This window comes from Crocuta crocuta, unplaced genomic scaffold (genome assembly GCF_008692635.1).
Source record: "Crocuta crocuta isolate KB4526 unplaced genomic scaffold, BGI_CrCroc_1.0 scaffold197, whole genome shotgun sequence".
Taxonomy (NCBI): Eukaryota; Metazoa; Chordata; class Mammalia; order Carnivora; family Hyaenidae; genus Crocuta; species Crocuta crocuta.
The window spans coordinates 4,081,369-4,098,430 of NW_027532002.1; the positions used below are offsets into that span (position 1 = coordinate 4,081,369).

Below are 17,062 nucleotides of genomic sequence, written 5' to 3' on the forward strand. Positions count from 1 at the left end.
CTCGAAGAGTTCACACAGACCTTCTCTCTGACTAGCAAGGCAACTGAAAAAGTGGTAATGTACTTACTCAACATGGGCTTTGGAATCAGACACCTCTGGATTCCAAGCCTCTCTGTGCCTGATTATGATCTGCAGCAAGACCCTTATCTTATCTGAGCTTCTATTTCCCAATGTGGGAAATACGATTACTTACCTATCTTACAGTGTTAAATGCAACAGCACAACATACAGGAGATAATAAATAGTAATATTCTCTCCGCATAGTCTTCTCTATAAATAAATATAAAAATTCCTGCTAGAAGATCAAGCCACAGAAGACAGAAACATTAAAACTCTGAAGACAGAGAACTTTCTAAGCTTAGAGGAAACAATAAATTATACAGGAAAGGAAAAATTCGACATTAAAGTGTACGCACCCATACACACACACACACACACTCACACAACATAAAGCCCTAGAATAATATGGTGAAAAGACATTCACATCATGTACAAAATAATCTGTACTAAATAAATAGCTCACATCATAGAAACAAAATAAAAGATTATCTATCCAGGGGTCTACCAGCATCAAAAAATTGAACTGTTGAACCAACAAGAATAATTATGATAAACAGCCATTTTTCAAATCTGATAGCCCAAGGACTATTTTCAAAAAACACTTTCGAAATTATAACACTATAGATTAAACAAGTAAATAAGCAAATTATAAAGCATAAGAAATATACACCAGCAGCAGTCAAACAAAGAAAAGGACCCAACCTCATGCCATGTCTTCAAAAAATGATGACCATCAAGAAAAGTACATGTTTCCAAGAATCTTCAGGGTTAGGCTTAGTGCGTTTGTGAAGGTGCTAACTAAAGTCCCCTCAAAGAGGAGAAGTGATGAGGTAGTGAATAACCAAACTTCTGAAAACCGTACTAAAACTCTCAAATTTAGAGAAAGACAGATCCAGAGGGGATGTAGACAGCCTGAAGAAGTCAAAATGCCAAGAAGAACAACTACTTTCACTACAGTCCCTTTCCACCAGATAAGAAAAATAAATTTTACCATGTTGGTGTTTTTGTGCAAAAAGAAAGGTAACAGTAAAAGCCACAGACCATAAAAATAGCAGCCAGGCTAAAGCTCTCCAGCAATGATGAGGAGTATGAGGAGTGGAAGACGGGCTAGAGAAGGAACTGCCACATGAAGCTTCACACACACCCACAAGGAACCAGAATAAAAGGGAGAAGGGGATGACAGGCATGGGGAGTGGGGGGAATGGAAATGGAGCCTGGTGAGATAGTCAAACAGAAGAAGGAACAAATGGAACTGACTCTGAGGAAACCTGGTGAGGAAATTACAGAGAAGATCCGAAGTCTAAGAACATCCTCCCTACCTTCCAAGATAACAAGTTACAGACCATCCAGGTAGAGGAAACGGTGGTTCAAGATACCTAACAAAACCACAAAAGACAGGGCTGAAGCCAGACTGTCCAGGAAGGCTGCCACAGGCACAGGTGACCACTCTACCTCCTCTCGCATCCCTAGGGCCCCTACAGACAAGAGAGAGGCAGAGACACTGAGCAATATAGAGCTCTCAAATCAGGGTGTGAGAAAGGAAAACAAACTCATCTATTACTGGTTGGGAGCAAAGGCAAGGAAAATTCACCAGCACCATAAAAAGCAAACTGGCCCAGACAGAGCTGGCCAGGCTAGGGCTTGACCAAGATAAAAAGAGACTGGCCTGGTAAATCCACAAACACAGTATAGGAAAATAGCAGGGAGAGAGAGAGAGCGATACCATACAAATAATAGATGAAAAGAAAACAAAATCAAGAGTCAGAAGAAAGTCCTCTGAAAACATTTCACACTACTGAGCAATTTAGTAAGAATATGAATTAAACAAAACAAGAATCAATGACAGGGTGATACAGGAGGCTGCAAAACTAAAACAAAAACTTAACAATATATACATATATATGAAATACAACATTATCATAATTGAGTAACAATTGGTTATCCACTGAGACACGGTTATGGTGTCATCTACCAAATCTCAAATAGTCAGTGGATGATCCACATAACATGAACAGGATATAAAAGGAAAAGATCTAAAAAGACCCTCAGAGATGATTTCATGTAAGAAAATCTCAAATTTCATTGAACAAAAGTAATTTACAAGTGATGGTCTAAGTATATAGGCTGAAAAGGAAACCTGAAAAGGCAAAGAAGCAAGAAGAAGCAAAAGGCATCGATGACTGGCAGAAGTGCTGTTATACATGCTCCCCATCAGTCCCAGAGTTACTGACACAGGATACTCCCCATCAGTCCTGGAGTACTGATACAGGGTACTCCCCATCAACCTGCAGACACTATTACCAGACATCCTGAGCTGTGAATGGCCATACCCTATGTATAGCTCAAAAGGGTATTCCCAGAATATAAAATGTGCATGGTTTAAAATCACGGTATGGTGGCAACTGGGTAAGTGTATGACTCTTGATTTCAACTCAGGTCATGATCTCACCCCTTGTGAGTTTGAGCCCCTGTTGGGCTCTGTGGTATAGGGTGGAGCCTGCTTGGAATTCTCTCCCCACCCCTTCTCTCTACCCCTAGCTTGCTTGTGCTCTCTCTCTCTCTCTCATAATAAACAAATAAACATGTTAATTTTTTTACTGTTTAATTATTTTTGAAGGAGAGACAGAGCATGAGCTGGGGAAGAGCAGAGAAAGAGGGAGACACAGAATCCAAAGCAGGCTCCAGGCTCTGAGCTGTCAGCACCCAGGTACCCCAATAAATAAACATTTTAAATAAATAAATAAGTTAATTAAAATCACTGTATGAAATTAGTTGCCATTTCAAAGGAAAGGCCAGTTTGCGGGCATTGTGACTGGGGGGCTCAGTCGGTTAGGCATCCAACTTCAGCTCAGGTCATGATCTCACAGCTTCTGGGTTCCCGCATCGGGAACTGTACTAACAGCTCTGACCCTGGAGCCTGCTTCATCATATTCTGGGGGTGATTATTATATATGAAGATTTTCTCTCAGATATATAAAATCCTATAAAGTCATGTTTCCTGGAGGGAGGTGGATTACAGGGAGGTAGTAGGTATCTGCATTTTTGACAACTCCAATGTTGAATGGTGGCACACTACAGTTGAATAATTGTTGTTGATCTCATGGAGTGGAAGGTAAATGAGAGCGGTTTGGGATATGCTGTGTTTGAGAAAGGAATGTCTTGTAGGCAGAATAGAGGTAGTGATTTGGAAGTGAGCCATATGCTGATTGTATTTGAAGCCCTGGGAATGGGGGAAGGAACATTAGGACCATAATCTTTAGCATACAAGCATTAAATGGGAGGTTTGGGAAGGGTAGATAGTAATAGATTCTGGGAGAGGCAGGCAGAGAGGAAGGAGAACAATTTGGGCTCGTACCTGGGAGGCAAGGTTTAGTGACATGAAGACTGAACTTTCCATGCCATTTAATAGCAAGTAGTTCATTAGTGTTCTTGGTGAGGGCGGATGAGTGGGCACAATGGTAACAAAATCTAGATTTGTAGTAAGAGGAGTGGGAGGTAGGGAAGACTGAGTGTTTATGGGTCTTTAAAGAAACTTAGCTGTGAAGGGAAGAAGGGAGGATGATAACTGGGGGCAACACTGGGTAAAGAGAAGTGGGAAAAATTCAGTGTATAGCACAGTGGATATAATAGAGCAGGGATGGGGCACCTGGCTGGCTCTATAGGTGGAGCGTGTCTCCATCGCTCTGCCCCTCCCCTGCTCATGCTCTCGCTCTCTCAAGAAATAAATAAATAAAACTTTTTTTAAAAAAAGAATTGACAGGTAAAATATACCCATCACCAAATATTTAGGAATATCACATAACACACTATTTTTTCCATTTGTAGATAAACACAATATGGGAGTTTTTTCTGCTTACTAGTAAATCCATGTTTTCAACTGATGTAAACTGAAGACGAATATTTAATAAATTCTTCAACTGACTCAAAGACACTATAGTCATATGAAGTAAAAGCTTTTTAAGAAATATGTCTATTTCACATATTTATTGCCATTACTTGCATATATCCCATATCATATAGCACCAGACTTTACATGATAAACAGACTTTTTCAATGACTATGCCATTTTAATGATGAGATAGCTAGATTCCAGAAATATAGAATTACTCTGGGTTAACTCAGGTTGGAATATTCTAGGTTATAGTCTATTTATTGTACACTGATATGTAATCAGTAGTTCTATTTAGGAGATGCTGCTAAATCATTTTTTTCTCTTTTCTACAGGTCCATATGTTTAGAATATTCCCTTATGAACATGATTACTTTTATAATAAAAGCATACACATTTTGGTGTGGAGAGTATTGAAAGAGAAAAAGATGAAGTCAAAATCATGCCCTACAACATTTCAAGTTTCAATTCATCTATAACGAATTTGGAACATGCCACGAAATTTAACATGGACTAGACCCAGAACTAAACACGTGACAAATGGCCTTGCAACGCATTCAATTAAATTACAACAAATCTCTAAATATGAGCAAACATTTGGAGCAATTATCTCCTACAGTGTAGCCAGAATGAGACTGCAGGCAGCCCAAAGCAGAGCACTCTTCAATTGCCTATCCCCTGCCTCCTCTAGTCCACATACACACACTCAAATCACCACTGCTTGCCTCTTCTGTCAGTTCTAATTTTTTTTAATTTATTTATTTATGAGAGATAGAGACAGCATGAGTGGGGGAGAAGCAGACAGAGAGGGAGACACAGAATCTGAAGCAGGCTCCAGGCTCCAAGCTGTCAGCACAGAGCCCAATGCAGGACTCAAACTCACAAACTGGGAGATCATGACCTGGGCTGACACTGGATGCTCAACCGACTGAGCCACAGAGATGCCCCTCCTCTTCTGTCAGTTCTAAAGCAGCACCCCAGGAAGACTCTAGGAGAGAACGTGAAGGCAAAAGCAAGATGGACATTTACAGTGTGTTGGCCACCCAGCACCTATTGGGCCCTCTTCTGTTAATGTTATAAACATGGGTTAAAGGTGACCCGTATATAATGGCCCCTTGTTGTTTAGTTCCTCACAGCAGTCTGGCCATGAATATGCACTCAAAGCCCTTAGATGCCAAACTCTAATTATTACACCTTCAGTTGCTTTAATTATAGCCCAAATAAGCATATTCTTAGCTATTTATAGCGTGACTGCATTGCATACACTGCAAAAATGAACCCAACATTTACTAGCCATAGATAACACAAATCCTGGAGCTATAGAAGTTACTATTGCCTTCCAAAGCTTTCTGATCAATTCTGATCATCTTGCATCTGAGCAGTGTCACCTAGACATACAAGCCCAACTCAGATTTCCCTCTCCCCAAGGAGTGTCCTTGCCTGCTTCCCTTTATAGGTGGTGGTCCCCTGCCATGGGCTCTGGAAAATCTCCTGCTGTGAAGGACTTCCCCTCAAATGCAGTCTTGTCAAAGCACCACCCAAATAAAATTCACTGTGGGCTACTGACATCTCATAGTCATGCCTTTCCCTTGATCAACTCCAAAATCCTCAAACTCACCACAGTTGATTATTTACCTGTATTCCCCCAAAGGTCCACCCATCTCCACACTTAGTCTTAGTGGTTAATAGGAGAACTGGCCCTACCCCTCCCATACTCAACTCAGACCCAGTCTTAACGGCATTCCTTTAGTGACAGCAATTGGTTCAGAGATGGTCCAACCAGAGCCACAGAGTTGGAAAGAGACTTTTGCTGAGCCTTCTGGAAGAAAGGCAGACACTTTTCACATGAACTAGAAACTAAGAAGATTTAGAGCTGTGGTAGCCATCTTGTAACCAGGAGGAAATAGCCTGTCCAAGAAGCAAAAGATGAAAAGAGAGAAACCAGATCCAATCACATTGGAGGCCCAAATGGTGATGGCCAGTAAATTTCTTATTCCTGCATGAGCCTACTGTCAATTGCAGTCAAAAGAATCCTCGGTATCAGGGCACCTGGCTGGCTCAGTCAGTAGAGCATGTGACTTCTGATCTCAGGGTTAGGAGTATGAGCCCCACCATGGGTGTACAGATTACTTAAAAACAAAACCTTAAAAAGGGAGGGGGGCGCCTGGGTGGCTCAGTCAGTTGAGTGTCTGACTGTCGCTCAGGTCATGATCTCATGGTTCGTGGGTTCGAGCCCCATGTCGAGCTCTGTGCTGACGGCTGGCTCAGAGCCTGGAGCCTGCTTCGGATTCTATGTCTCTCTCTCTGACCCTCCCCTGCTCAAGCTGTCTCTCTCTCTCTTTCATAAATAAATAAAAAAACATTAAAAAAAAAAAGAAAAGGATCCTTAGTTATACCAAAGGCAAGGCTGGAAAGTGAAAAGAAGCACACCCAATGGAAAAGCAAAATAGTGGTGTATACAGAAATTGAATGGTATTGGTTTTTTATGGTAACATTTCTTTAGATTTTAAGTTGTCCCGGTAAGCTCAAAATATAAATATCCCTATGAAAATCAAAAATTCATAATCAAGAAAAATAATCTTAAAAATTATCGAGATTAGCGAGCCTAATCTGTCTCGCTCTCGCAAGCGCCATGTCGGGTTCCTCCAGCGTCGCCGCAATGAAGAAAGTGGTTCAACAGCTCCGGCTGGAAGCCGGGCTCAACCGCATGAAGGTTTCCCAGGCAGCTGAAGATTTGAAACAATTCTGTCTGCAGAATGCTCAACATGACCCCCTGCTGACTGGAGTATCTTCAAGTACAAATCCCTTCAGACCCCAGAAAGTCTGTTCCTTTTTGTAGTAAAAGGAATCTTTGAATGGTTTTCTAAGCCATTTTTCATGAACCAGTGCATATTCAAAGGAGAACTAAATTTAGACCCTGTATGAAAGCTTATCCCTGTAACACGTGCCATACTATACAAATTTCTACTTTTGTCAGTCCTTAACATCTACCTCTCTGAATTTTCATAAACTTCTATTTCCCATGGGTAATTATTTTATATACACTGGCAGCCACATACAATAAAATACTTAATGTAAACAAAAAAAAATTAGAGTAGCCTATAGGTAACAATATTGTATTATACACTTTAAAATCTGGTACGAGATACAAATATCAAAGCATTATGTTATACATAAGAAACTAACATAATGTTGTATATCAACTGTACATCAATTTACAAATCTGCTAAATGGATAGATTTCACATTAGTTGTTCTTACCACAGTAAAATTATAGATAGACTGATAGGTAGGTAGGTAGATAAATAGATGAAAGAAAGAAAGAAAGAAAGAAAGAAAGAAAGAAAGAAAGAAAGAAAGAAAGAAAGAAAGAAAGAAAATAGAGTAAAGAAGCAAAAAAAAAATGTCAGAGAAGGGTAAAACTTGAAGAAAGAACCAGATGGTGCTGATATTCTCTACTGAAGTATTAAAAACCTCTTTTCCCATAAACCACAAATTCATTATGAAGAGAAGACAATAATTCAATATGACTATAAAGCACCAATTATATGATAAAAAATAAAATTTTAAAGAACTGGCCCATCATAATCCAAACAGCATAATTTTTCAAATAAAAATGTATTCAAGTTAATTTTTTCAACAAAATATTGTGGAAGGCATTTTGCTCATCAGATCAAGATTCCATCCTACCTCCTCAAAGACTTCTCCCTCCTTATAAAATCTTTTCACCTCCAGCTGTGGCTGTATCTTTCTCTTACATTTTTCTTCCCTCTTCACAGAATAGCTTTCCTTTGTGATAACCATTTCTTTTCTATGAAGTCCTCATTCTGAGGCAACTGGACCAGTGCTCCCATCCTTTTGTTAAAACTGTTCTCCCAAAGATCACCAGTGACCTCCAAGCAGCTAAACCCAGTATTTTCTTTTCAACACTCCAGCTGCTTAGCGTCTGACTCTCCTGACTCCTATCTCCTGAAACTCTCTTCCCTCTCCTTTCACGACCTGCTATGACTCTCCATTTATATCTTAATCTCTTTTGTTACTTCATCTCCTATCCCTACCTTTAAATTTGTCATTCTTAATAAACATGGTCATACTATGTTTCTATCTATCCATCTCTAGAGTACTATATCCTCCATTAAAATCAACTGGCAGCAAGGGGCACCTGGGTGTCTCAGTTGGTTAAGCGTCCAACTTTTGGTTTCAGCTCAGGTTATGATCTCACGGTTCATGAGTTCAAGCCCCACATTGGGTTCTGTGCAGATAACACAGAGCCTGCTTGGTATTCTCTCTCTCCTCTCTCTGCCCCTCCCCTGCTCATTCTCTCTCTCTCTCTCTCTCTCTGTCAAAAGAACATATCAAAATTTTTTTAAATCAGCTAGTAGCAAAAGAAGATAATTTTGCCTTACTGAAAGCTTTAAACTATAAGTAAGAAAGTCCATTTAGTAGCATGAAAATGCCAAGGTTTTTTAAAGCAAAGTAATTTTTAAGTGCTCCAAAGTCTGAAAATTAATCTTCTCAAGATGAATACACTATCCCAGAGGGAATCTGAATGGCTCAGCCTATGAGCAATGAAAGCTTTATACTGAAAACTATAAAACTGTTCATTTATAGGAAACTGGGGTTAGTGACCTCCAGATTACAGTGGATAAAAATGAAGAGCTGAAATAAAAGAGGTAACAGCATATTCCCTCACCTTTAGGTACTACCCTCCCCAGACAGAAACACATACATGCACACATATTTCTTCAGCCTGAGGTAGCTGCTCAAGGCTTCAGTATAAATTCAGACATATCCATCTCTATTACAGCTTACCTCATTACATCAAAGCTAATTCTTAGTTTTTATTGTACCCAACATTGTGAGCTGTCTAAAAACTTAAACTGTCTTTTATTTATCTTTCTACTCTAAAAAACTAGTACAGTGCCTGGGTACTCAAAAGACTCCCAGTAAATGTGCATTGGATGGATGGAAGGATAGATGGATTAATGAATGGATGGAGAAAGAAAGATGATACAGGGAAGAATTCATACCAGACTTGCTCCAGCCCCTGAAAGTTTCCATACATCTCCAATAAACCAACTATTTCTTCCCAATGTCCCTTTCATATACTTGAAAGAGTCATATATATTATAAGGTTTGTCAACTTGTCCCAGCCCTACAAGACCAATTTGTGGTAACTGAGAAAGTAAACTAACTACAGGCCCCCAAATCATATTATGAGTAAAGGAAGTTTTAGCTCAAATATCTTGATGGTAGCAAGATACATTACATAAACTAGATAAAGTATCTTATTTTACCAAGCTAAGTATTTGCAGTTGTTGACCTCAAAATAGTAACATTCTTTCTTCACTCTACCACTGGGGTTCTGTCAGTCAGTATTAATGCTGTCCTTTTCCAAATACTACTCTGAATTGGCAAGCTTATCTTAACTAGGTTTAAAATACCATATCCACAACCATTGGAAGCTGTAGTGACATAATGAAACAACAGTAGAGGAAAACCTGGCAGGGATATCCTTTATTCCTTTATTCAAAAAGAAGTAGAGTTCAAATTACCAAATCAAATAAATTCCACCAATTTTAATAACACATTTTTAGATCAATTCAAATCCATCTTTTCAAAATTGATTTAATATATTTCCAAACTATAATTTGATTGTCCATGCTTATGCCACTCACTAAATTTTGCAAGCACTGGGGTGCCTGGGTGGCTCAGTCAGTTAAGCGACGACTTCAGCTCAGGTCATGATATCACAGTTCGTGGGTTCAAGCCCCGAGTCGGGCTCTGTGCTGACAGCTAGCTCAGAGCCTGGAGCCTGTTTCAGAGTCTGTGTCTACCTCTCTCTCTGACCCTCCCCTGCTCATGCTGTCTCTCTCTCTCCGTCTCTCTCAGAAATAAATAAAACATTAAAAAAAATAAATTTTGCAAGCATTAATTTGTCAATATTATAAAAGGCAAAGATAAACCACCATTTTTATAAAAACCCAAAGTCATTCCTTCAAAACAGCAGTTCATATTTAGAGAAATGACAAAATTTTTTTAACTCCCAACACATCTCCTACATCCTTTTGTAAAAAAAGAAAAAGTACAATATGGAAAGAATTTTAACTTAAATTTTGGAATGGTAGGTAGTAGTCTGAACAACGGAAGATATTAAGCATATATTCTTCAACTAGTTGATAAAACTATATTTCCTATTTCTTTACCATTATTTTTCTCATTAATAGATATTACACGTAACTTGGGGTAAAGCCAAACCTTACCGCTTCAAATGAATGTGCCTTTGAGTTTTTGCAAATGTATAAAAGGTGTTTTTGAAAGATTTTCTTAATGAACAAACAAACAAAAAAAGGTTAAAGAAAAACAGTAATGACTCTTTTGCTAATTTCAAATCATATATTAGCCTCCCATATATAACCTCTCTGATTAGTGGGGCAGAGGGAGGACTTTTCTTAGAAACCAAAGCACCAACCCAAAAAAATCAAATTGAAAAAGCAAGTACCTGAACCGTAAGTTACTCAGTATGTTTTCATAATTTAGAGAGAATCAAAGTTATGCACTAACTTCAGCCAAACCAAAATACACCCTTTCTCATAGGAAAGCTTTTTTCTGATTTAGGAAGGTTAATTTACTGACAGTCCAGACAAGGAAGCAGTTTAGTATGGTTAACACCACGAGATTCTGGAAGTACAGTCTGAGTTAGAATCTCTCCTCTACCACTTGCTTAGTATATCTTAACTTACTCAACCTGTAAAGTACTTAGAACAGTGTCTGGTATAGAATAGTACTCGGTAGATCCAGGGCAGCAACATATCTCTAGACTGAGACTTGGCAACAATGAAGAAAGTATCAGAAATTCAATCTCTCGTGTCCAATTACAGACTTACAGAGTTAGAACCTGCATTTCTATCAAGGTCCCACTGTGATTCAAATGCAACTTAAAGTTCAAGAAATGCAGTTAGAAAGCATTTTTAATTTATATTCTAAGATATTAGTTATTATAATTTTTAAAAAACTATTCCATTCCGTTTCTGCAACATGAAGAAGTTACATTTATTTGTTTAATGTTTTGGGTTTGGTTTTGGTTTTTTTTGTTTTTTTGAGAGAGAGAGAGAGAGAGCAAGACAGGGAGGGGCAGAGAGAGAGAAAGAGAGAAATCCCAAGCAGGCTCAGTGTTAAAGGCACAGAGCCTGCTGTGGGGCTTGAGCTCACAAACTGTGAGATGATGACCTTAGCCAAAACCAAGACTCGGACACCTAACTGAGTCACCCAGGTGCCCCAGAAGTTACATTTATTTTTAATAAAAGGCAAAGTATTATTTGAGCTCAAAATTCCTGCATTGGTGACCTCTTACCATACTTTAGTTAAATGAGGAACCAACTAAAGTCCAAGGTTGCCATCTAGTGGTAGTTCAATCTGGTGTACATGTAAAATAAACTTCCTGCCTTCCTGTACCTTAAAAACACATTTGTTTAAAATGGGGCCAGGGTTTCTTCTTGCCTAATTCCTTTCTTAAGGACTACTGACGTGATTCCACAACTAAATCCCATAAGAAGGCATCTTAAATACAAAGGAAGATAAAAGACAAAAAAGTTTTTAAGTTTCCTTTTTTAAATTCAGATCTAGGGAGGTTTTCAACTTAAAAGACTGACCCACTCAACCCCGGAAAAGTGCACATTTGGCACACACAGTGATGACAGGCTTAGAAAATGGGCTTCGTTTTGAAATGTGCATACCTTGGAGTCACTGTCACTTTCTTCCTTTTAGGTTCTGTACTTTTTACAATTTATTTATATCATATGTGCCAGGGGAATTTTCAGACTGAGAAAAAAAACTGTATAACCTTCTGACTCAATATCTCCACTTCCACATTCTATCCTAAGGAAATAATGAGAAATGTGGACAAAGAGTTATGTACAAAGTTGTACATTTCGGCAAACCATCTTAACAACTTCATAATTACCCACTAAATTTATGCATCAGAACTTATCTAGTCATTCTCCTCTATTACTCATTTAGATCAGTTATAATTTATATGCATATATATATATATTCATACACACACATACACACACACAAAAGGAATGAAGGGAAGACAAAAAGAGGAGAGAAATAAATGATATGATTTTTCTATTTTCTATACTTTGGATCGTTTCCCAATATACATCCCCACAAGTCACGTATCAGCATCCAAGAATATTTTTGTGGTTCTCAATAGCCAACCTGCTTAAGAGTGTTGTGTCATTTTATATGGCCCTGAACAACATAGGACACACAGACTGTACTACCACCTCCCTAGCATCAGATTTTACCCCATGGCCAATTTTTTTTTAATAGTGCTTGAGATATATTTTATATACTACCTCTTTAAAGTATACAGCTCAAGTAACCAATGTATCTACAGAACTATACAACCATCAGCATAATCTCACTTTGGAATATCTGCATCATTCCAAAAAGAAATCTTGTACGCATTAGTAGTAACCCCCTATTACCCCTGCCAACCTCCCAATAAGGCTAATTGTTACTACTTTACCAATCCCACTATTTTTTTCATATTTTCTTGTAGATGCCTCAGTGATACTGCATAAGTGTTTCAAGCCCATTAAATGGAATATCTACTTCTGCTATTCAGACATTTCTCTGTTTCAAATTGTGAAATGTTCTGCTTAACCATACAAAAGTAAAGCATGTCAGAATATCCTCTTGTTTTTTTCAAAAGGGGCTTTTTAAGTGTAAGGCATAATTTAAGAACTAAGAGAGGTATCATATAAGCACAAAGTCATCCATTCTTTTCTAAACTAGTAGCAACAATCATTACTTTGGAATACCATTATACAGCAAAAATGTCACACAAAAGCAAGGAATCCCTGTTTACCCATTTAAAACTTTATTTTAATTGGGTTAACTAGATCTGATTAAAAAAGAAATACAGTATAACTGACATAACATTTGATATGTGGTCTAAACAATGGTCTTGATGCTACCAAAAAACTTAAAATTTACTTTCATTTAGCCAAAGCACTTTTTTCTCATATCATAATTTTTTGGACCCCAGATGCAGAGAATTTAGCACTTTGCTTTATGAAGATTTAGCAAGAGGAAAATAATTGAAACAATTTATTAAACAATAGAGACCTAGGTCCCCTGATCGTGTCAGACATTTTGTTTTAAGAACAGTGAAAATCAGTTCTAACAGCTGAGGTGAGAAAGGGATACTTCACTGATAAAAGTTAGTTTCTTATCAAATTTTAGCTTTTTCTCTCCTCTCTTCATCCAACTCTGGACATCTCCTATCTTCCTTAAATAATCCAAACATTCCTATTACTCAAGTTAAGCAATTCCGCAATCCAGCCAAAGGTTTTGTTTCATATCACTTCATGCAAAACACTTACTGGTACATCACCACCTAAAATATTCCTGTTAATTGATATGCTCAAATTCAGTCTTCCTCACCTTTACTCATATGTATGAAAGAACTGAGTTCACACAAATGAAGGAAACTTCCAAAATCAAGTTGTTTTTTTTCACATCACTAAGGAAAGATCTAACACAGGTAGCCTACTTTTTAATACAATGATTAAACAATAAATTCATAAAAATATGAGCCCAGAAAGAGCTAAAATATTATGATATCCCTAGTTCATGTTCCAAGGTGCCACACATACATACACACACAAAACCACACAGGTAAGTGTCACTACCTGGCTTCCTGTCCTCACTCCAGCACCAGCAGCTTCTCTATGACCCTGTCACAGTGAAGTGAGAGGAGGTAGGTTGTAAATGAACCCCCACCCCCCACAATGCCAACAATAACAGTGTGCCCAAGCAAGCACCAAGCCCTAGTAACTCAGGCAGCTCTGGGATTAAGGTGGGCGGGCTACATGTAGCTCCATGCTACTTAGAAAATGATACCCCCAAGGTGGGAGGAACCCAACCTCACTGGTAAATGTAATGCCTTTGTGAAATTTAAAAAGGCACCCCTCCTCTGGAGAGGTTTATTCCTGGCCAAGGCACATGGCTAATGACCAGGGTCGGGTCCACATTTCAGTCTCTGCTTAACCCCAGTCCAGGTGCCCTCGTGCCGAAACCACCTGCACACTGTGAGGCATGGAGAGGGTACTTTCTGCAGCTTCACCCTGCCTATCACAGGTAGGAGAGGGACTCTATCAGTGAGATCAACCCCTTCCCCCAGTGAGAGAGGCAGTCATACAGTTTACCCAAAAAGCCTCAATTTCAGTCAGCTCATGTTATAAAGACAAAATCTGATGAAAAGATACTTTTAGAAATATCTCTGTAGGCCACATAAAAGTGATTATATGAAAATCAAACACAACTGATGTTTAACGTTTTCTTTTTTCATTATTTTGCTTGAATATAGGAGTTTCAATACAATATGTTTAACTCTGAGATTCATACCTTGTGATCTTCCATTTTTATATGGCCAAGAATCCAAAATCTGGTACTTGCAATAGCATACTCAAGTTTAATGTAAATTACCTTTCACACCACCAAATGATCCATAAGTCATATTGCAGGCTGTTCTCTGGAGATTATGTTCATACATCAATTTGATCTGATATTGGTTCCCATGTTCCACATTACCCAAGGTTCCTAAGCAGGAAAAAATTAAAGAATTGCTTTGTATTTATTTACATTAAAAATATTAATTTCCTGTCATCCTCTACACCATTTCTAAGTAATTCAGTTTCAGTGAAACTTAAAATGATAAAGCACTAAAACAGTATGCATTACAATTAGCACACTGTTGATATAGAATGCCAGCATAGTTAAAACAATTTAAGTCTTGGCTAGATTACACCATTAGATGAAATACTACAGTGAATGACATTTATTATCTATTTCCATTTTATCTGAGTAAAGTGTAATTATTTAAATAAAAACAAAACCACCCAATTTCAGTTCTGAAATAAATGAGGCCAAGTTCCTTATACTTAAACAATAATAGAGCAAAGGCATGATTCAAAATGTCTTAGAAAAAATTCCCCACACTTTCAAGCAATTCAGTTTCCTGTCCCAACTGTCAAAATACTCAAGCCCCTAATACAGTATATTTTAATTTAATGAAGAGATATTCTAAAAGTTTCCCTTAGCAAGTAAATAATATGTTTTATTTGAGGTCTGCGAAGAATCTCCTTCAAATCAAAGAAAAATACTTTCTCTGCATTTAATAAATTATATGGGCTATATTCATTTTCTCTTTCTTTCCAAGTTTGAAAAAATTCTTTATCCATATTTTACTCTTTGGTTGTTAGGCTTTCAAGAGTACTTTATGGTTGGAGCTATACCCCAGTAATCAGGCAAGAACATCATTGTTAAAGAGGTGATAGAAATAAAAAGGATTCAGAATGCAACTTTTTCCAGTAAGAAGCATTTTTGTCTTTCAAAGATGGAAAATCTAAGTTAAAATTTTAAATACAAAGCAAATGAAATAGCCCCCAAACAATCTAAGGATATGTTTGTCTGTATGTATGTACATACATATTTACACATGAGCATTTGTTTGTTCTTTGCCCAAAAGTAATTACCAATGTATATGGAGGTTATAAGAACCAAAATATTTCTACTTCCATTTTAGAGATCAGGCACACTAAGTTCAAAAAAAGTTTGAGAAATTACCCTGCAAATCACATAGCTGATAAAGGACAAAGTACTCAAACTAGGTCTTTATTAGAGTTAGCACTATATATCCTGGTACCTAGTTGTCCATCATTTCACAACTTTCAAAAAACTTGGTAAGCTAATGACAATTTCCCTAAACAAACCAGCCATCAAAAACATCATTTCCACCTCCACCTTTCTCAAACTGGCTTTTTCTTTATTTGGAAGGTGAAAGGTTGAAAGAGAAAACGAAAAGGGGACAATTTCTTGTAGGAAAATCACTTCTACTCAGATCTATGTCCCTGAGAATGGTAACAACAGACTTAACAAACCAACAGAATAAAAAACAAAGAAAAAGATTCAAATTTGCCAGCTAACCCTGACAGGAAACGAAAGTTTGGTGGAATCTAAATGGTAGCAAAATCAGTAAAGTCCAAGGAAACTGAGGGGCAACCACAACCACATGGGCCAAAGAAAAAGAAACACACACACTAAATAACTCACAGCCCTAACCTAAGGAGAAGTTTAGCCTCCAAGAAACCAGAAAAAAGTTCCAAGAAACATTTGGTTTGTCTCTACAAAAATTACAAATTTCATCCTGTACCTAAAACCAAATCAAGCCCTCTGAGTAAGGAATGCACTTACTCACACCTACTAGCTGAAAGGTAAATGAACACAGGGGTCAGCACTCAATACTTACACTAACTTGGCATGAAATGACACTGGGATTTGTGTTCTGAAAAAGTTGCAAAGGCACTGATAATTTTCAATTTTCAGGTAATAGCACTCTCAAACTTAATAGGGCAACTATGGAGAACAAAAGACAACTTATCTTCCTTAGATACTACTTTAGAATAAAGGTAGTATCTGAAAAAAAATGAAATTTCTAACCACTTTTTTCTAGAGAAACATCAATGATACAAAATTAAAATAACTTACACAGGCTTTGTTCTGGGATATACAGACTGAGTACAGTATCTATAAATATAGTCTACTTATACCTAAAATTAATATAAAGTTTCAGAAATTAGAAAGTAAATGGAGAGGCGCCTGGGAGGCTCAGTCGGTTAAACGTCTGACTTCGGCTTAGGTCATGATCTCGTGATTCATGAGTTTGAGCCCCGCATTAGGCTCTGTGCGGACAGCTCAGAGCCTGGAGCCTGCTTCAGATTCTGTGTCTCCCTCTCTCTCTCTGCCCCTCCCCACCTCGTGCTCTGTCTCTCTCTGTCTCAAAAATAAAACGTTAAAAAAATTAGAAAAAACATAAAATAAATGATTATTAGAACACTGATGTGGTTGGCCTTACTTAAGATTTAATTTAAACAAAAAATTCTCTGAAAAAAATCAAAAGCCACCGAAAACAGTTTTCAGTGTAATTTTAGATAACTGCTGAGGAATCTAATGAAGTTAAATGAAAGAAAAGCTATTACAGAGAAAATTAAAAGGTTCACTGTGTTAAATAATCAAGTTAGATTACAGAAGCCTATCAAAA

At 37.7% G+C, this 17,062-nt stretch overlaps 2 protein-coding genes across 3 annotated transcripts in view; one reads left to right on the plus strand and one right to left on the minus strand.

Moving 5' to 3' along the window:
* BBS9 (Bardet-Biedl syndrome 9) overlaps nucleotides 1-17,062 on the minus strand; it is a 450,363-nt gene that overhangs the window by 402,631 nt on the left and 30,670 nt on the right. For both annotated transcript variants that reach the window (XM_077775407.1, XM_077775408.1), the window contains exon 5: nucleotides 14,449-14,562. In XM_077775407.1, coding sequence (XP_077631533.1) covers nucleotides 14,449-14,562 — 114 coding nt within the window. The remainder of the gene's footprint in view (nucleotides 1-14,448; nucleotides 14,563-17,062) is intronic.
* Nucleotides 6,561-6,990, plus strand: LOC144240989 (guanine nucleotide-binding protein G(I)/G(S)/G(O) subunit gamma-5). The gene has a single exon (XM_077775433.1). It carries the CDS (start codon nucleotides 6,582-6,584, stop codon nucleotides 6,786-6,788), a length of 207 nt encoding a protein of 68 aa, XP_077631559.1. The 5' UTR covers nucleotides 6,561-6,581; the 3' UTR covers nucleotides 6,789-6,990.

Coding starts and splice junctions, on each gene's coding strand:
- LOC144240989 (XM_077775433.1), top strand. CDS start 6,582: ATGTCGGGTTCCTCCAGCGTCGCCGCAATGAAGAAAGTGGTTCAACAG.